At 39.2% G+C, this 21509-nt stretch overlaps 1 protein-coding gene across 3 annotated transcripts in view; it reads right to left on the bottom strand.

The window, feature by feature from the left end:
- Positions 1 to 9720: 9720 nt before the first annotated feature.
- ARRDC4 (arrestin domain containing 4) overlaps positions 9721 to 21509 on the bottom strand; it is a 13508-nt gene continuing 1719 nt past the window's right edge. Inside the window, exons 2-9 of one of the 3 annotated variants that reach the window (XM_049705724.1) lie at positions 20720 to 20937; positions 18528 to 18594; positions 18136 to 18283; positions 15573 to 15675; positions 14314 to 14570; positions 13626 to 13788; positions 12862 to 13016; positions 9721 to 12508 (exon numbers count right to left, since the gene is read on the bottom strand). In XM_049705724.1, coding sequence (XP_049561681.1) covers positions 12452 to 12508; positions 12862 to 13016; positions 13626 to 13788; positions 14314 to 14570; positions 15573 to 15648 — 708 coding nt within the window. In that variant the 5' untranslated portion in view covers positions 15649 to 15675; positions 18136 to 18283; positions 18528 to 18594; positions 20720 to 20937 and the 3' untranslated portion in view covers positions 9721 to 12451. The remainder of the gene's footprint in view (positions 12509 to 12861; positions 13017 to 13625; positions 13789 to 14313; positions 14571 to 15572; positions 15676 to 18135; positions 18284 to 18527; positions 18595 to 20719; positions 20938 to 21509) is intronic. The other 2 variants (XM_004271660.4, XM_049705723.1) reach the window with 2 other exon arrangements.

Here is a 21509-nt window from a genome sequence, read left to right as displayed (position 1 = left end):
ACAATGGTGACCTGATCTGTTTCTTCTCTCTGCTACAGTGACCTTACCTGGGTTGCTTCTCCATGTTGTATATGTATTTTTATTCTTTTCCTCTTTCATTTCTACACTCATTCAACAAACATTGATTGAGAAGGTGGGGTTCTATTGTCTCTCTCATCTGTGCAATCATGGACCCAGGCTTTGTGTTTTCCTGTTGCTAAACTTTCATTTTCTCGGGCGAAAGAGCAATTGTTCTTGTTTTTCTGCTCTGCATCTCACAATGACAGACTGTTAAAACTCTGTCAGACGTTACTCTGACCAGCCTTTGCTCGCTCTCCAGAGGGCTGAGGAACAGCTCCCTGGATACCACCAGTCCACACACTTGGGGTGGCCTAGCCCTTTGCTGTCTCACCTGCCTCCCCCTGTCCAGTTGTAGCTCCCCCATGCCCAGGAGGCAAGTGGCCTGTGGAATCTACCAGCTGGCTTGCTGCCCCTCAAGCCATTCAGTATAGTCGTGTGGCAAGAGCAAAGGCTATGAAGTCAAGGAAACCTGGGTTTTGAATGAAATTCCAACGTGAACTAGTTTTGAGAACTTTGCCAAATTTCCTTCCTAAGCTCTCTAAACCCCGGCTCCTCACACATGAAAAAGACAACGATCATAACTATTTTGCAGAATTACCTTAAAGCTAAAATGAGATAAAATATGGAAAACATTTGTTCAAAAAATGGATTGATATTTGCTCATGAAATCTCCAGCTCCATGTCCTGAACCCTATCCTCGCACGTCTAATTTCTACCACATTTCAAAGTTAGATTCTCCTGCCACTTTTACCATGAAATGCCAGAAGTACTTTCTCTCTCAGCTGGATTCTTTTATGGCTCAAATTACATTTTACCATGCATGTTAGGTATTTGTGGTGTTGTCACGTTCCCAACTAGAAAGTAAACATCTTATTTATCCTTATTTTGCCCCAAAGCTAGCACAGTTGATTTCCCATGAGATATAGCACTCAAAAAACCCTGCAAAATGACTTAGCAAGTGAACATAAAATGAATTATTTTATCAATTCATAAAATGAATATGGTAGTAAGAGAAATTTCTACGTGTAAGAAGCTCAAAGGGGTATTTTAGTTGATGTATCTATCTGAAATAAAAGATTTGACAATGATCTTCCAGCAAAATACTTGAGCATATATAACTGATAACAAGTTTAGGATGTAAAATATATAAGGAATTCTATGACTCAATAAGAAAAAAGAACTAATTATAAAAATGGACAAAGAATAAGAACAGGAGATGTCAGAGAAGATAAAAACCCAAATGGGCAATAAACATATGAAATGTTGTTGGACCTTATGAGTAATTATAAAACTGAAAATTAAAATAATGAGGGACTGTTTCATAAAGTGGAAACTTTGGAAGTAATAAGTATTGGTGAGGCTGTAGGAAATGTGGAGTCTCAAAAAAATGCATGTTTTACCTCAATGTTCATAGCAGCAGTATTTACAATAGCCAAGACATGGAAGCAAACTAAATGTCCATCAACAGATGAATGGATAAAGAAGATGTGAAATATATAAATATATGTATATAATGGAATATTAGTCAGCCACAAAAAAGAATGAAATAATGCCATTTGCAGCAACACATGGATGGACCTAGAGATTATCATACTAAGTGAAGTAAGTCAGACAGAGAGAAAGACAAATATATGATATCACTTATGTGTGGAATCTAAAAAAATGATACAAATGAACTTATTTACAAAACAGAAATAGACTCATAGACATAGAAAACAAACTTATGGTTACCAAAGGGGAAAGGGGGGAAGGGATAAATTAGGAGTTTGGGATTAAAATATACACACTACTATATATAAAATAGATAACCAACAAGGACCTACTGTATAGCACAGGGAACTCTACTCAATATCTTGCAATACCTATAATGGAAAAGAATCTTAAAAAGAATATATATATATATATATATATATATATATATAAAATTTTATATATTCAGTATAATGAATCACTTTGCTGTACACCTGAAACTAACACAACACTGTAAATCAACTATATTTCAATAAAATTTTTTTAAAATGTATGTTTCAATTTGATCATGGCATATTCCTGCAGTGAAATATAAACGTGTGAAAACGATGCGCCTGCTCCACATGTTTCATCAAGCATAGATACTGAAAACAGAACAGATAATGATAAAGACTGACAAAGGCTGCTTGCAGAGGTCTAAAATAGTTTGACTGCATTTATGTGTAACATCCACACACACATACACACAGCCATTCACTATGCTGTTTTTGGAGGGGGAGGTGTAGTAAGATTATGAAAATGTAGACAAGATATTCATACAACACTGGTGACCTGGTTTCCTCTTGGATGGAGAGAGGGAGAGGGCTGGACTCACAGGAAGCAAGTTGGGGCTTTCCTATTTCTTACATTGTTTAAGGAGTTCATGGGATTCGATGGGAGTTCATGTAAACTGGGGTTCCAAGTTTTTGGAAACTACCTGAAAATCCTCCAGTAGTCCCCTTTACCTGTTTGGGGGCTGAAAAGTTTCTGCCTGATCATGCTTTTAAAGGAGAGATCCAGGAATGACTTGAGGGAATCACAAGGATAGAGAGTGTTAAGGGTATTTCTCAGTGTGGCCTTGGGCATCTCAGCTCTAGTTCATTATCTACCCACACCACCCGTCCCCCAGATCTGGTGTCTCACATTGCCTTTTGTGCTGTAAAAGCCAAATGAGAGGCTTTTAAATTATTTCTGTTGCTTAGAAAAGAGAAATATTATCCCTGGTAACAAAATCATCAAATTTTATTATGTGCAAGCCAGTGCTATATATTTCAGAGTTTTGCTTTAAAGGATACAATTTAGAGAAATGGGACAGCTTTTCATGGGCTTGGAAATTTCTATCGTCAAGACATATTACTAGGGAAGTACAATACGTTGTAAAATTACAAGGAACTGCGATTCAGCCCTATTTTGACTTTATTCATAAAAAACAAATTAATAGCAAATGAATAAAACTTTTAAACCATTTTCTGTGTAATAATACTAAACAAAACAACTAATAAAACAGCCGCATTCCAACAGCTGTTTAAGAAACCCCAATGATATTTCATCCATTGTGAAATTTGGCATTTGGGCAGAATAAAGACCAAAGTAAATATTTATTGATTCATGGGAGAACACTGAAAATTCCTCCTTTATAAGTAGAATAAGCAAATAAACCATGATTTATAAAAACCCTGGCTAACTAAATCAGCTAATGGGTCTATTCAAAAAATTCTTATCATGTAAACTGTGAACTGACATTTATAATTGAAAATTACCAGTTTCTCTATGAATTTAATATACATATAGTTAACCACCTGCTTGACTGTTATATAGAGCCATTTAAATGTGCAAATGGATGTAAAAATGTTTGAAGGCTTTTGAACCAAACACATTAATTGCCAGTGTGTGTAATGGAAACAGGCAGAATGGATGCTTGCCTCCTTCTGTAATAAATGTAAAAATTCCCTGGGCTTCTAAGTCTGTGCTGAGCACACATGGAGGCCTTTTATAGGAGAAGCTCATTGGAGAGATTAAGGCCCTCAACCCCAACCAAATAGGTGAAAAGGAGACAGGGAAAAAGTTACATCAGAGAGATTTATTACAAGTGCCGCATTTCTATCACAGTTCTGTCCAAGCTGGGAATTGGAGGCTTCCTGATGAGCCCACATCACTGTGGGAAGGGCAGTGGGGATTGGGATGAGGTGTAAAGCAAGCCTGTGGGCACGTCAGTACCTGGTTCCCTCCTGTTGACAGCACTTGGCAAGTGACCCTGTGCTTTCCCTTAGTGGCCTGGGGACCCCTGGACCTGCCCTCACCGGGCAGTCACCCACGTGTTCAGAAACCCTTCCCCCTCCAAAAGATACGTCTGTCCTCTGTCCCCTGCTTACCTGTGGGCTCCAGGTGTTTCAGATAGAGAACCTATGGATAGTCTGGTGTGTCCCTCTGCCCGGTCTCTCATTGAAAGGGGCCACTGGTTGTCTGTGGCTCTGGGGCAGGTGGCACCTCCGGGGGCTGGGTGTTAAGTCCCTCCTGCAGCCATGCTCTGGCTCACCCTGCTTTTCTGTGACTGTTTGCCTATTGTGGTGCAGATGGAGGGACCCAGCTTGACACCGAGCCAGAGCTCACTGGTGGAAGCAGATGCCTGGGACATGGTTGGGGAACTTCTGGGGGCGGAGAAAGACCCATCCTCGGTTAAGAGGGCACCAGGGAAGAGAGATTTGGCCCAATGTCAGAGCTTTAGTCTTCAGAGGAAGTCGAGACTGTGAGGCGTATGGGTCTCCTGACTGTGCCAGCAGCCTGGTCCCAACATTGCACATCCAGGTGTTACAGAGAGGGACATATGCCAATCAAAAACTAAAACTGCAGCTTTGATGGAAACTTGGCCATAGGTTGGGGCCCAAGAAGCTGTTTTGGGGGTGGCTTCTTACAAAACAAATTACAAAATGGCAGAAATCGTTCTTCTCCACTTGGTAAAAATCAACCTCAGAAGCCTTCAGAGCATCACAGGTGACACCAGGGTTGTGGGAAGGTACTTACTCATGGGGACTTTGGGAAATTCCTAGGAGTAAGAGAGGGACTTGGCAAGAATCTAAGGTTTTTGAAGAGCCAGTTGGGGTAAGAGTCAGTGACACGGGAATATTATTTTTCATGAGACTTAGTTCTCCTCTACAGGCTAATGGGACCTGGGAACACCCAGGTAAGGTGAAACATGAATAAGGTATTACATTTGGACATATTTTTCAGAGTCGGCTGGTCAAACCCCAAAAGGACACCCTGCTCACTGCTGTCCCTCACCTCTGCTCCAGCCCATTTAATCAGTGCCCCCAAACCCAGCACTCAGCTTCACACTCCAGGCTACTTTCTGGATGGTCTTTGGACAGTCTCACAACATCAGTTCAAATCTCAAAAGATAAAGACTTTTCACCATAAAGATATTAAGAAGACTGTGTCACAGGCTCTGAGAGCAAGTTCCAGAGAGGAGTTCCAAATGTCCTGTGAGCATAATTATGCCATGGCACTTAGTGATCATTCCTCCTGTGCAACAGCTTCCCCAGCTCACCCCAGACCCAGGTCGCTGTCGGGAGAGCTGCAAGAGGAAGAAAGGGACCCAAAGCTCTTGGGAAATCAGGTCCTCCTTTCTGAAGAGAGAGAGAGAGAGAGAGAGAGAGACAGAGAGAGAGAGACAGAGAGAGACACACACAGAGAGAGAGACAGAGAGAGAGAGAGAACGAGAAGACAGCATGAGGGGCACCTCTGTGGCCTCTGACCATGTGGGTCTGTGCACAGGGCTCAAAGCCTGGGAGGAAGTGACTTGCCTTGCAGAGGTGTGACCTATGGTTCAGAGCCAGGCCCTGGTCCCTGGGAGCCCAGAGGCTGGCCCTGGGCTAGCTGGGGCCTCCACAGCAGAAAGAAGAAGGAGATGGGAGAGGTGGAGTCTGGATCAGCTATCTGGCTGGCCTCAAATGGGGTCCCGGTCCAAATCCCAATGGCTTAAAGGTCTTGAGCTTCTTTGACCTTGTTCATTTGGGGTAGGCACTCTGCTGCACGGGGCTGTTGGGTGACAGTAGGAGGGTTTTGGTGCTGGAGGGGCAGAGACAGTGACAAAGACACAGTGAAGGCCTGCAGTAGTGTGTCCGGGAGTGGGGGGTAGAGCAGGTTTCCCCCGATAGTGGGGCAGGGCTACAGTGACCAACTGTGCCAGTTTGCGATTGAAGGGGGTCCTGGGACGTGGGGAAAGTCCTGGGCAAACAGGAGAACCTGTTCCCCCTGGGCGAGGACAAGCAATCACTGGGCAGGGCATTGAGGCTCTGGCTAGGTGGGAGGAGAAGCTCCCGAAGTATAAACTTCCTTCACAAAAATCAGGTGCAAAACCAAAACCCAAACCCCAAACCAAAACCAAACACCAAAAGAGACAATTTCCTCTCAGTGAACTTATCTGATATGGGGAGCCGTCACTTTTGCTGATGGCAGCCACTCCTGATTATTTGTTTTAAGGAATTTCTTGTACCTTCCTCTCCCTGTGGGGGTCCTGGTGTTGGAATTTAGGTTCTGGGTCTCAACTCTGCAGGCTGCTGCCTGGGGAAGTGTTCCCTCCGAGCACTTGTAAATTTCTACGTGTGAGTTGTTACACAGTCAGCAAGAGGCGATGGCTGAGCCAGGTGGGTGAGCCAGGTCATAGCAGACTTGGGGCAATGAGACACGTCCCAGCTCCCAGCATCTGCCTTGGAGCCTGCTGAGGGACAGTTTATCTTGGAACCAGCCAGGCTAAGGCTGAAGGGTCAAAGACCTGGTATCTATGACTGGGCGAGGCTGGAAAAACATGCAGCTTGCCTGGCTACCACCAACTCAGTTCTCCCCTGTAAGACTTCTGTATTGTGGTCAGAAGCAAATCTGAGACCTTAAGAAATCCCTCTGTTCAATGCAGATACCATTTAAAACATCTTCCCATTGGCATCAGGGATTATTCTTGTTTTATTTCTGGGAGGACAATTCTGGAGCTGGTTGTTTTAAAATAGTTTCAAGTACAATGCAATTAATTTTCATAAAAACATCACACTTATCAGATGTGATCCTGCCACTCTCTTAGAGGAGCAGCTGTTGGTGTTTGCAGCCCTATGCGTTTATCTTTTTGACATGTTACGGAGGTTTTTTTGTTATGTCAGATAAGATAAAAGTAGGTGTTTGTTGCTACAGTTTCCCTTAGTACCTAGAATTCTGCATTTATCTAAAAGAGCCAGATGTTGAATTGAGGATGGAATAATAAACAGAGATTTGCTTTGAAATCCACCTCTGTAGAAGTATGTTCTCTTAAGAGATTTACAAGGAATCTTTGAGTTCGTCCTCTCCTAAAGAAGATGAACTAGAGATTTTGCTTGGTATTATACTCCTCCTATATATACACATACATGTACTTATGTTTTAATTTACGCAAGGGAAAAAAATTGTAAAAGTGCTTAGGTTCCTAAGCTGTTTTTCCATAATCTTAACTCTCTTGAAACTATTAAAATTAATCTGCAGTGAAGCTCTCAGATAGTGAATATTCAGTATAGCTTCTTACATTTTCTCACATGGGCTCCTGGATCCTTCTGAATTATGCCAGGGACTATTATGGTTCAATAGTAGGGTTTTGCTTTCAACTTCCCGAACTGTAGTGACTCAGGGTGTGTTATGAAACATAGAATTGTTTAGTTGAAAGCTTCTTTAACCCTTATCTGTTTACTGCCCACCAGTATATCAGCTACCAAAAAGAAGGCTCACCCTTTGTCTTCTAGTAGTGGGATACTTGGAGATGGTAATGTGCTCTCTTTTGAGTTCCCAGATACATAAATATAACTTTTGATACCCATCTTGCCTGCAGAGGGAAGTTTCCAGGCAAGAAACTGTTCTGTGTGCGCGCACATGCGCGCACCGTATTTTGAAGCTAATTAACTATAGATCATAAACCTTTATACTTTACTTGAATCAACTCAATAAACCAGTCCAGTCAAAACTGAATATTTGGAGTGAAAGCTAATACAGATAAGCTTTCATATACAGAATGCTTATCTCAGGGACTCAGATGGATTTTGGCATCTAAAAGACAAAATAAAAAAACATGGACATCTTTGTTATTATAAGGAGTTCCTATATGTAAAGTTAGCATTTTGTTTTGGAACACTTTATGTCCTTTAGTCATTAAATAGATATGGTACTGGGGTCCCAGTGGGAAATGGCTATAGTACCAGGAAGTAACTTTTTAAAGAAAAAGTCTTCCCCTAGACAAGACTAGTAGAGAGGTATTAGGGAAATATTATTAAATGAGTAAACCGAGGGCAGCAAATGCCCTTGCATTTTTTTGTATTTATCTTCAAAGACTTCACGGACTTTGGCAAGCTGAAAATGACCCCTAAGTTTGTGGAAACCTGCATTTAAATATTTTCTACATAAAAGGTAGTTCTCAAATGTAAAAACAATATTTACAAAGGTATCATGTGCACGTGTTACATATTTTCTTTGAAAATTGCAAGAAGGCATTTTAAGTAATAGCCGATATATTTCTTTTGAAATGTTGCAGCTGAAACACAAAGGAAAAAACTATCAATATGTACAACTTGCATGGATCTTAATGGTGTTATGCAGTGTGAAAAAGGCAATTGCAAAAGGTACATACCTAATGATCCCATTTATCTAAGCATTCTCAAAATGAGAAGATTACAGAGATAGAGAACAGTTCAGTCAGAGGTTAGGGAAGGGGAGGGTGTGATTGCCTAGGGGTAACCCAAGGGAGTTTCTTTGTGGTGATGGAACAGTTCTTTATCTTGATTGTGGTGGTGATGTGAACCTAGACATGTAATAAAATGCCATAGAATTATATAGGAAAACATGCAAGAGAACAATGAGTTTATTCAGAAACAGGTGAAATCCAAGGAAGGCTTGAACTCTAGTTAATTCTTACTGTGTCAGTGTCAATTTCTGGATATTGATAATGTGTTATAGTTACGGTTGGGGGAGACTGGGTGATGGGTACACAGGATCTCTCTGTACTGTTGATGCAACTTTTTTGTGATCCTATAATTATTTCAAATTATAAAGTTAGAAACAAATGCCTCTGCTGAAGAAAGGATTCTAGCTACCAATCAAACATACTTATGAAGCAATTTAGTCAAAGACTGGCATCCTTTTAGGAGGCAGGGCTTTTAGATATAAATGCTGAAGACTCTTGATTTAGTATATGCTTAGTAGTATTCAGGTCTGCCAAGTCTTAAGGTATGTAATTTAAAGCAATTCCTGTTTCCATAACTTCTATTAAAGTTGTAGAATCAGGAAATTTTAGAGTGAGCAGGAATCTTACAAAGAATGTAGGCCAAATTTTCAGGTTACACCTCTGGGTTTTGGTATCCCCATTTGTAATATAAGGGCTATGTCCCAGACTGCCATGTCCTGAAACTTTGCAATACAAACTACAGAAACTTTAATGGTAATCTTATAAATTTTGCCTCGATATTTACTGCATGAGACAAATATCTCGATTTATGTTGATTGCAAATGTGAATGCAGAAAAGACAATTATTTAACATCATCTCACACATTATAAAAACCTGGAGAGTAAATTACCTGGGTTAATTGTTACCACTTAGCTAAGGTTTAAAATCTTCCAGGACAGAGGGTCAAGGCAGTTTTCCTGAGATGACATATTGTTACCTATTCCCTGTACAAAATATATGACTTTTGTCCATTTGAGTATGTGCGTGGAAAGGGGAGGCTTACGTACAGGTGTTTTGCAGTATGAGTCCACTGACTGCCCACCAGACCTACTAAATCAATCCTGGAAAGGTTCTGGTCAAACAAACATGAAAACTCAGAAAGCTTTAAAGAAGTGGTCATTATTATTTGAGAATAAATGGAGATAATGTTCTCTCAATGACCAATATAGCTTAAGCTTAATCACTCATCTCAACTACTCTTTTTCATAGAATGCTAAAAACTGATTACCTTGGGGGAAACTGAGGCCATCATAAAAACAGGCTCAGAATCCACCAGGGCTGTGCCTGGTCTGATGATATAGCACACATTTACAAAAGGATCTCAACAGCAGTAACATTTTGTCTCATGGTATTGACTTCCCTTAAGTCTGTAACAATTTAAGTCATAGTCTTACAAAAACAAAAAAAACTAGCAACTCACAGCATCAGTGTAATCATTTTATTAACAAAAGGAACCCATGGGGTTCAGACAAGAGTACAAAATACAATCTCCCCACCCCACCCCCCGGGTTAAATTGTTACATTTTTATAACAAAAATAAAAAGCTTTCATAGTTAACTTATCAAAAACATAACCCCTGCCTATTGAGTTTATTGTGCAAAACAAAAACATGAAAGTAAAGTTCTGCCCATGGAAGAATTTTGTGTGCCAGAAGATGCACTTTCTCAATTTCAAAATTTTTGCATCAAAAAGAAAATTCTAAGGCCACAGTTTCTTTGCAAACTAAGCAAGAGGAGAATAAACAAGCAAATAGCAGCTAAATTTTTACCTTCATTCCCAAGTATTCTCTGTTCCAATGTAGAATCTTCTACCTTCATCAAATAATTTGATTATAGAAAGGTATGCAGTTTCAACGTACTGCTTAAGGTCAGACATACCAATATCAATTCAATAAGGCAAATCATACCTTTTAGCTATTCTCGTAAGTGCTAAAAAATCAGCTTTGTTTTAATTTGGTAGGTGCACTTCATTTCTTTAAAAAAGGTGACAAAACGATCCTACTGAAGGATTCCAGTAAGCAGCTGCTTTTCTACTTGCAGCCAGATAGATAATTAAACTTTCTCTTCCTCCATACCATTTTGTTTTGTTTCTTTTACTTTGTTTTGGTATCATGGAGATGGAAAATGTCTTGACAAAACATGTAAACTGCAACTCAGAGGTCAAGAAATAGCTGAAGGTGATCTTTTTTTAAAGTAAAAATAAAACTGTTTAGACAGCACATAGCTAACAAACACACAAAAACAAAGCAAAATAAAAGATCACCAAAAAACCAAAGCAGGGAAAAAAGATTTGTGACAATTTCAGTACCACAATTATTGGTAAAACAATTTGTATTGTGATTTTCATTCAGTGGCTTAAAAGATGAAAGAACGGCTTAAGATGCTTATGTGATTACAGAGAAGAGAGGTATACCCAAGGGTGAAAAGCGTACATTTACCTAATGTTTGTATAAAAATCCCTGATCAAATGTCCAGCTAATTTTTACATACATAATTTAACCTTAAAACTTTTCTAACGGAATATACTGACTGAAAGAAAAGCTAATCGTTCAGCTGAATGAAGTACAGTATTCTGCATGGGAAGCACCAGGGTTTCCAGATCTAACCCTCAGGACATGGAGAAAACCAAAGTACTGGGCTGGTCCAAAATCTCTATCATGGGAACCCCTACCTCCCTTCTACTTAGTGTACAGAAATGCTCTCAGCTCACAAAACCAACAGATTAAAGTAAAAACAAGTGAACATGTGACTGTGACTAGGAGGGGACAGAGGGACAGTAAAAACACTGCTCAGTCTTTTAGCAGCAACACAATCTTGTTGGTCTGAATATCCTGAGGTTAAAGGATAATAAAATATTGCACCAAAACAATAAAAAAAATCACAGTTTAAACAGAATTACTAAAGAACTGGAATAACAATGAACAACACAGTGACTGCCATCAGTAGACTTAAGTCTCTTAACAGAAATTAAGTTTATATGACTTTTCAAAAAAAGGGAAAATGGTATTTCTGCCTTGATTTTGCATTTATTTTGAAATACCCTTTGGTATACACATATTAACGTTCAACTGATGTTAACCTTATAGATTTTGCCCTTGGTCCAGTTTCAGGTTTAGGGATAGGAGAGATGAGATTGCTACTGCAAATGAGCAGAAACTCCAAGGAAGACTTCACCGGCCTGGAGTTTTAAAACATATCTGATTCTGATAACCCCACCAGAGGTAGGTAAAAAAGGCCTTTTTTCCCCCTGTGCAGTTATCAAGGCATCCTAAGGATGCAAGCTTTTTTTTCTTCTTTTTCTTTTTTTAACCCTGTCTTTTTCTAATATGCTCCTAGGTAAATAAGATATGAGGAAAATCAAACATGTACTCTGCTGAAGTACTTAAAGGGGATAAAAAGTGCAACTTTCAACAAAATGTGTTTTCATATTGAAGTACACCTTTCCCCTTTCAACTGACAAGCCTTTCAAGGAAGGAACTCTTTCTTGGTTTCGTAATGCTGTATAGCCAACTTACAAACTACCTCTTAAACTACCATTAGAAGAGTGAAAACTGTATTACTTTATTAGAACCTCATAAGACCATGACCTCCGAAAAGGATTCTTTTAAGGACTTCAGTCCTATGGAATATGGTTAGAAATCATGAAGACCCTGACACCAGAGGGTCTCGCTTCATGTTTAATTTAGAGTGGGCCCCTTTCCTGTTCATGCACACCCTTGTGCTGCTACGTTCTCCAAAATCAAGTCTCCTCCCAATGCGTCCATACTGCCTTAAAGCTGAGGATACATCTGTTCTACTTTGAGAAACCTTTGTAAAGATATGCTCGCATAGTGTTTTCACTGTTTACAGGCACCTTTCTCTTGGGTCAGCATAGGCACTCTTCACTTACTCTATCACCATCAGGACTTCCATTACATTCTGTGACTTTTCACATCTTTGTCCCATAGTTCTAAAGGGATACAAGACCACATCACAAACTTGTGCAACAATCCTGTTGGCCCACTGGAAAGTACATGCATTCTTTAATTTCTATCACCTTCAGTCTTGATGTCTATTTATGTTCTTAAGCTAATCTTCCCTCCCTCTTCCCCAAAAAGACGGGGAAAGAACCAACATTCTAATTTGGTGATGAACACAGTGATTTCTGAAATACGTTCAGAGAATGAAGGAAACAGGCTGGGTCTCTTCTACATCACTAGGATGTGGATCAACCTGCAAAAACGAGCAGACCAAGATTACTACTGCAGCATTCTTTAACGTGATTCTAGTATCTATTTCTAATTATATGGTCATAAGCCAAACTGCTTAAAGCCTGTTATTAAGAAGTCCCAGTAGGCCACTTAAGTTCTCTGTATTCCATGGCCTTAAAGGCAATCCATGGTACTCTACATGTATGCTACAGAGTACCAAGAAAACACCACAAAATGTGGTAAGTGGATCAGTGATAATCTATCACCATCATAAAAATTTTTTTGTATGTATCCTCTACTAATTGGGAGTCAAAAACAGACACAGAGGATTATTTACAAACAGCACAACACAAGTCTAATTTTCTTTTGCTTTACCTCTGAATAAAGAGGCGGAGGCTGAAATCTGAATTCCTGAATGCAGGCAAACATAGGACAGCACGACTCCCCCTCACAGTTAGGGGGTTGAGGGTAAGGAGGAACGTGTCTAGAGAATTCTTCCTCCGACACCACGTCTGCGTAATTTGGTGGTGCTGAAACAAAAAAGGAGTTGGCTCTAAGAAATCCACGCAAAAACTAATTACATTACTCTCTTCTTCAGAAACAGAAACTCTCTTCTTCAAAAACACTCCTACAGGAACAAGAAACTTAGCCTAATTTGAAGATAAAACATTGGTATTTTTTCCTCTAAGCAGGAAGTTTTTGTGCCCATTACAACAAAAAAATATTTAGTAGATTCTGCTTTTATTAAAGTACTATTAACACTGATTTATATTCTCTTTGAGACGTGTGTGTTTTAGTCTAGGTTAAAAAAAATCATTGAAATGTGGCTACGGAAAACACCAACATAACACACTATACTCTTACTCTGATTATTTTCCATTCTTCTACTATTATAAATAGGAATCAGGAGATGTAGATTGTATTTCTGGATCTGCCATTAGGAGCTTTCTGTCTTGGATAAGCTAAACTCTCAAAGTCCCCTCTGGGAATAATGTTTGATGATTTTTAGTAATAAAAAGAGTAATAATAGTTGTAGTGGCAGCAGTAATTATCATTTGAGCATTTCCTATCTCATACTTCCTGTTCTTAAGTACTCTATGTGTAAAACTGCATTCTGAAAGAACCTCAGAACATTTTACCTTCAGGCTGTTCTGGCAGAGTCAGCGTCAACCAGCTCATATCCATAAAAAACTGGCTGGCAATGCTGGAGTTTCTGCTGCCAAAACCATTGTATGGAACCGTGCCAATCACTACGGGCAGCTCAAGCATCAATTTTTTAGCACCGGGAATGTGAATATACACCTAATATGCCAAAAAACAAAACAACAACAAAGAGAGAGAGAGAGAGAGAGAAAGGCACAAATATAAGTTAAACCTCATAGTAAATAACCCAATTATTTTTTCATAGAAAAAATGCTTTTGTTGTCTGCTACCACCCCCAACACAACTGTAAATTGTCCTGACGAATAAAATGAAGAACTAAATGAAGAGCCCACGAAATACAGTGAACGCTCTGTGATGGGGAAGTGTGGCCTTAATACACTTCATTGTAAGCGAGCACAGCTTACACAGAACCATAGAAAGTTACTTATGTCTTCAATATAGCAGCCCTACTGCACCTTCATTCTTCCATGTTATTTAATTAAATACCTCAGGGGGATAGTTTTTGATTAAAAAACAAAGGCCAATCTTCACATATTCCACAATTTGTTGTAATGCTGACATAAAATGACATTTTCCTGGGTATTAAAGGTACATCTTCTCAGTAACATGGCACCAGGTATGGCTCCATGCTACGTCTTTAATTTCACCAAGCGCCATGCTCACAGCTAAGGAGTAGTCCACTCGGATGATGCAGCAGTCCAGGATGGACGGCGTCACAGGCGGGATCTTGAGGGTCTTCCCGTTCCAGGTGTCGGTGCTCCCGGAGGCGATGTGGTTCCCGCGCACGTGGGCCACCATGAGCCGCACGGTCTTCGTTTTCCCACTGGCCAGGTAAGTCTGCGTCTGGAAAATGGCAGCTTTGGGAACAATCAGACGAGAGGAACAATTCTCTATTTCTGCATAGATTGGAATAGCTTCTCCTAAAAAGAAAACAGAAACACCTTCAGAGACCCTTGAGGAAATTCTCTCCACAGTGGAACAAAGCTGTTACTGATGAAAGCTGAAATGTGGCAACGCTGCTTTAACAAGTTGAGAAGCCTCACGGAAAACTTACATTGCAAATCTGAGTCAGAGAAGTGAAAATTTATGGCAGTTTGTGGTAGATACTGTTTTCTAACTATCACATGATTCACTTTTCTAATGTAGCAATATTAGGCTACCAATTCTAAAGATCTGTAAATGACCAGTATCTATAAAAGTTAAGAGAAGACATACAAATAAATGATTCAGTACTACGTTAAGTACAGAAGATCACTAACATACTCATTAGTGCCTAACAAATTAAAATCTTCCCAACAGAAGAACAAAGTCTTCCCATTTTAGGAACTGATAAACACAAATAAAGCAATGGATGGAGTAGCCAAGTTTTACACCCACATTATACACCCACCATCATACTATTCTATTCCATATTCATTTCCAAGAAGCCAGAACCCTGGAGTGGGGGCCAAATCCACTGGATGGAATTGGGCCCTTCACAGATTGTTGTTCTGATATCAATCTGACTGTTAAGAGTGTCAATGCTCTACATTCTAGCCCCTCCCATATATTTGAATTTCCAGCATGGAGTCAGAATGCCTAACAGTATTTTCATATGACAACAGCTCTCTTCTGAGCAACACTGCTTGGAACATTTTTTTGCAACATTAAAATAAAATGCTGGCATTTTCCCACTCTACTGGTTTTAGTCTTTGCTATGAAAGTACCAGGACTAAAGTCAGAAATACCAGGATTATTGGGATCCGCTCATCTATTTACAAATATTTAAATATCAATTATTTATACTAGAACCAGACAACTGTATTATTCATGTTTTAAAATACTATATACTTGGTAAATTACAAAACACTATTAAAAATCACTTACAATTAGCTAATAAAATGAATGAATCTTGCATTTGGATTTTTAAACAGTTTGCTTACCATTACAGTATCCCTTTCTTTCAATTTTGGCACTCAGTGAGACTGGACCAGAAGTGAAAAACCAACAGCCAACCATTTTCTCTTGCGTTTTCAATACAGGGGTCTTGAAAAGTTCAAATAATAAAAATAATTAAACTGGTCTAGAAAACTCATAGAACTTAAAGTTATGTCATTTTTTATTAAACAGTTGTACAGCAATGTCTTCCAAAAAACAACAAATCAACCTTTCTTATCTTCCTGTGACAAACTAGGTACAATAGTTAAAGACAAAGCATTAAAAATCATTCCCTTTTCAGGAAAACTAAGGTGAATTTTCAGATTCAAATTAGGGTGACATCATTCTATTTTATCCTATGTTTTCATTGTGTTTCTGGGAAGTGATATACCATCCTTTAAAAAAGCAATCAAAAACTGCAGTAGAGGGCTTCCCTGGTGGCGCAGTAGTTGGGAGTCCGCCTGCCAATGCAGGGGACATGGGTTCGTGCCCCGGTCCGGGAGGATCCCACATGCCATGGAGCGGCTGGGCCCGTGAGCCATGGCCGCTGAGCCTGCGCGTCCGGAGCCTGTGCTCCGCAATGGGAGAGGCCACAACAGTGAGAGGCCCACTTACCGCAAAACCAAAAAAACCAAAAAAAACAAAAAACAAAAAAAACTGCAGTAGAGGGCTTCCCTGGTGGGGCAGTGGTTGAGAGTCCACCCGCCGATGCAGGGGACACAGGTTCATGCCCCGGTCCGGGAAGATCCCACATGCCATGGAGCAGCTGGGCCCGTGAGCCATGGCTGCTGAGCCTGCGCGTCTGGAGCCTGTGCTCCACAACGGGAGAGGCCACAACAGTGAGAGGCCCGTGTACCGCAAAAAAACACAAAACAAAAACAAAACCCAAAAAACTGTAGTAGTACCTATTAATATGACAGAACTACTTTTTTTTTTTTAAAGACTTTATGTGTAGATCAGGAAAAGGAGAAATGGTATAAAAATCAATAATCAGAATGTTCTTTTTGTCTTGGCATTTAAAATGTGGAATAAGGAAACAGCCTTTTTTCCTTACTTCAAAATGATTAGGCAGAAATTTCAAGTGTCCTTAACTTAGAATGATTTTTGGGTTTTGTGTAACGGTAGTGCAATAACACACCTAGTGTAATGGATCTAAAGGGTTATTGAACTCACCACCCCACTTTCTATTCTACAGTAGCAAAGATAAGCGATACAAGACGCTTATATAATACTGTTTATAAAACAGTATTATAAAATACTGTTTAAAATGCTCAGTTTACAAGACGCACAAACCAAAAGTTCACTGTAAAACCCAAAGCTGCAATATTTTTTTCAATTATAAAAGGATAGTAAAGGACAAATAGTATCTCTTTTTGCCAAAGAATAAAAAATCTTTAAATTATTTGCCACAATGGCCCCATAAATAGTTTAGAATTAGTTAACCACCCAATTCCAAGTAGTTTTTAGAAACACAAAGCAGTTATCAGCATCATTAATTTTCAAAATAGGTGCTGAGCAGGTGATAAGTCATAGTTATAAGCTGGGTCAGCTGGGTCTGGCTATTGTACGATTTTGGCCACAAGGGACCATGCAACTAGGCCATATCTGTTACATTTTTATAATCTAAAGGTGAACATCAGAGTAAATTCTATTTCACTTTCGTGTGGAAGTAGAGTTAAACAACTTTTAACTCCTGTTTCTTTTCCTGATCTTTAAAAACACTGGGTAGAAAGAGAAACCTCCAATATTAAAAATATATCTCTGTAACATCAGTATCATGATGGAAAGTTTAAATTATGAAGTAAAAAATCATTCATTCATATTTAAATGAAGAACCATTAGGTCCTAGTAGCTATCATGGAAGTACAAGGTATAATTTTATATTATTTTGATAATATGGGTTTAGATAAAAGAATCTAGCTCATTAACTCCCATCTTGCCTATTCTGTTGTTACTTATAGCCTAATCTTTCTTACCAGCCTACAGTATTTCTGGTGATTATTAGAAGTTCAATGCTTTAATGTGGCCAAATCTGTCATAAGGAAATGATAAGTGAAAGGGTCTCCAGAGCAGCTGCATGCACTTACTTAATGTTAGAAAATGACATGCAAAATGCAAGGAGACACAGCATAATGGCCTGAGCTTCAATAACAGGCTGGGAGTGATTAATACTCTTCCATAATTACTGTTCCTCAACCTGCTATTAGCGAAGAGTTTAGAATACCACAGCCCTGTGAATGTGGCTGCTCTGGGAAAAGTAACTACTCTGTGTGTGTGCATTATTATTATTAAGCCTTATTAATGCATTTTAAGCCCATGTAACTTTCTGGCAAAAGAAGCCCTGAACAACAGGGACACAATCAATAGTACTAACACACACAATTTGTAATTTGCCCAACTTAGAATCACATATTTATAGTGAATGCCTATGGGTTATAAGATTGTATCGGAAAGTGACAGGACAGGCTGCCACCAGACTTGCTAAATGTAGAGACCACAGTTGAAAGGAAGGAGGATGGAAGGGAAGGAGGAAAAGGGGAAGGAGGAAGAGAAGGAGGAAGAACTTACTAGTAATGCTGGTGTGTTGACATCGATGTGACTGACGACCTGGAGTTCCCGCTTAATGCTCTGATCAGGTGCCTGGGGTCGTTCCAAAACTGCTCTCACACAGTACCGAATACTTCCATATTTCCCGGAGAATGAGGTTACCAAAGGTCTGAAATCAACCAAAGAGATGACTTTTTAACTTTGTTTTTCAGTTTAACGAAACTGGGAAAAGCCCTTAAAGTGTTGGGTGTTTTGTTTTGTTTTTTTTAAAAAAAGGTGAGCGGGGTTAGGTCTACTCAGTGGTTATTCAGGATAAACATGCACACCTGAATGTCAGAAGGTACTTGGTGCCCATACAACTGGATAGACAGGTTGCAGGGAAAGGAAATCCCCAGTTACACAGTTTCACTTACTCAGATGGAAGTTGGAAGCTAAATGGAAATTCATGTTTTCCAGGCTGTAGTAAGAGGATGCCTTCACCTAAAAAAGAGAATACATTTTATTTTTACTAAGGTTCATATTACATCAAGAATTTTCACAATGTAAATCATAGTTTTTTTAAAAGGTTTTCCTAGCTATATATAACACTGAATATACATCAAAAAGTACATTAAACTGAGATTTAGAGAATTAAATTTTGAATCAACTTTTACCAAGTTTAATCAATTTCAAACCACATATATATGTATATACATATGTATCTTCTGTCTGCAAATAGACCAATTACACAAGTAATTACCATAAAATGCCAGAGCTCCCATATACATGTGTATACAACCATATACACATACATACCTACATATACATAAACATTTATTTCCCCCACTTGTATACTAGCATGAGTACACTAATGTTAGTATACTATTATATTAACATGAGGTACCAATATTAAACTGACCTAAAATTAATCTAGAAAAAAATAGATCTATTTATTTTGGGTATACCACAAAAATCAGACTAAGTATTTTTTGGGCAGAGATGGAAAAGGAGAGGAAAAATTTACTTGGAATATTATGAATACTGAATACTAAATAGCCAAACCAACAGAACAAATTATTAGGCAGGAGTCATTACTGATTAATAGGGGATGTTGTTTAACTTGGGATATGGAGTGGGCCTGGCCAAGCATGGCCACGACTCCTTCCTCCTGCTCTGGGGTCAGCCAGCACCATTTCATTTCACGCAGAGGCTTATCCTTGACTGTGAGAAGGCCAGTAGGCAGCGTGTGGATGGACCTAGCAAAGCCAGAGGCAGTGCTGGAGCCCTGATGAGTGCAGAGACTGTATCGTTCAGATCTGAAGCCAACTCCAGGGCTATCAGTGTTGGTTGGGTGGCTCCCCAGAGATACTTACAAATGTTCCCTTCATTTTATGTGCATAGATTCAAGTTTAGAACTAAATTCCCTCATCAAGGGTGGGATGATTAATATGAAGAAAGTGCAGAACAGACTGAGAACTTTCTCTGAGATATGCCTGGTCAGTAGATATGAAATGGAGATTTCTACTGTAACCATTCATTAAAAAAATTTAAAGGCCAGAAATCACGAGTGAAATGGGATAATTTTTCATTTAAATACTAGAGTTCTAAGACCATCATCAACTCAGTTAACATTTCAACCTTATACTTTTAGGAAACAGGAATGCATTACTGGCCCATTAAGTTTCCTGAATCTATCTCCAATTTTCAATGTGTAATATATTAGAAAAAAAAAACCTTACAAGTATTTGCCACTTAAGATCATTCAAATAGAAATACTCAAAAGGGGGGTGACTTGGAAGCTAAGTGAATAAGTCAAAGGGACATGAGACCATGTTAAATGACAGTGACAGAGTGAGTCCCAGAGCTCAGGTGTGTCCAGAGCCGCCCTATAAGTCCCAGCAGTGCTACAGCACTGGAATCAGGGAAGCCTCTCCATTTTATAGCTATCAGGTACTAGGCTCAAGGAAGCCCAACACTCCTTAGAGCTGGGCTAAAGTTCTAATTTGTAATCATTAGATTACTGAATATGACAAAGTACTTGAAATGTTTAAAAATGTGGATTTCATTTATGTCCAAAATTTACAGTGCTTAAATGTCAAGCACAAAGCTGATACGAAATGGATACAAACCTAAATAACTTCAATCCCCAAATAGACCTTGGGAGGAAAGGAGGCTATAGACACTTGTACACAAGTAATGACCCTAGCATGCTGGAGTCCATGGCAGTGGCGGGGGCATCTTGAGGACCACTTCTGCTGTTGAAGTAAGAGTTGGCATGGAAACAAGTGAGAAGGGGTTTAGATGAAGGGAAGGGAATGAGGCAGAGCATGACAGGCAAGTGTGAAGAACAGAGTTGCACAGGACATTGGAAGAGGTTGAGAGAGAGATGAAGTTCCCTCTTCAGAGAAAAAACAAATCAACATAGGAACTAGAACATTTAAAATGAGACTTTCAACTACCTCAAAACATAAACAGGAAAAATTTTTGAGAAAGTTGATAAACCTGGGTTATAGTATTTGGAAACAAATCTTTGCTTGCTTGCTTTCTCTTATTTATTAATTTTTAATTAAGTAGGTCCACAAGCTGAATCATGTGCCCATTTCTGCTTCTGCTCATAGTTTATTACCTTTGTCTTATGCAATGAGAACTACAATGTCACAAGATGTTTCATTCGCTAATGGTCCTTCAGCCCAAACTCGTAATTCAGAGCACTGGTGAGCGTGGGAGCTAGAAGACCATCACAGAGGCAGACTGGGGCTCAGGAAGGATGAGGAACACGCACAAGGTCATACTCCTGGTGTGCGACCAAGAAGTGAAACCAACTCTCTGATGTGTCTTGTCTTTCTACCATAATTATTGAATAAAAATATGAAGAAAATCAATCACCATGAAAGTAGTTAGATTAACAATGCTGAAAAATTATCCAGTAGATTTTTTGAAAATAGATCCCACAGCCATACTTCCTGAATATCTGTATTTCTAAAAATCTCTTCAGGTGGCTGAAATTCAGCTAGGTTTTGGAATTAGATGAACCTAAGAGTCCACAACTATGTAAAGTTGCTAGCCTCTTCCAAGCTACAGATATTAGGAATGATTCTTTTTCTCAATGAAATCAACTTTTTGCAAAGGTTTGTTTTGGTACATTCTAAAACAAGCTAAGATTTTCAGGTTGTCTAGGGTTAGCCATTCTATTCCGTTAGAATGACAAGACGAAACCTGACTTGTGAATCAAACACTATTTGATAGCCCAGATTTTACCAAAGCGGTTTTTTTACTTCGAATCCCAGGTCCAACTGCTATTTATCTTACATCTATTTACTGAGTAGTTATGGGCACAGAAATACAGAGTCCAAAGTCCTGGACAAAAAAACAATTTACTTCCCTTTTCCATTGCCCTTGACTCCAGTCAGCCATCT

The sequence above is a fragment of the Orcinus orca genome, chromosome 2 (genome assembly GCF_937001465.1).
Source record: "Orcinus orca chromosome 2, mOrcOrc1.1, whole genome shotgun sequence".
NCBI classification, from domain to species: Eukaryota; Metazoa; Chordata; class Mammalia; order Artiodactyla; family Delphinidae; genus Orcinus; species Orcinus orca.
The sequence above is the reverse complement of the archived record's forward strand: the minus strand, read 5'-3'. Positions and strand labels throughout refer to the sequence as shown.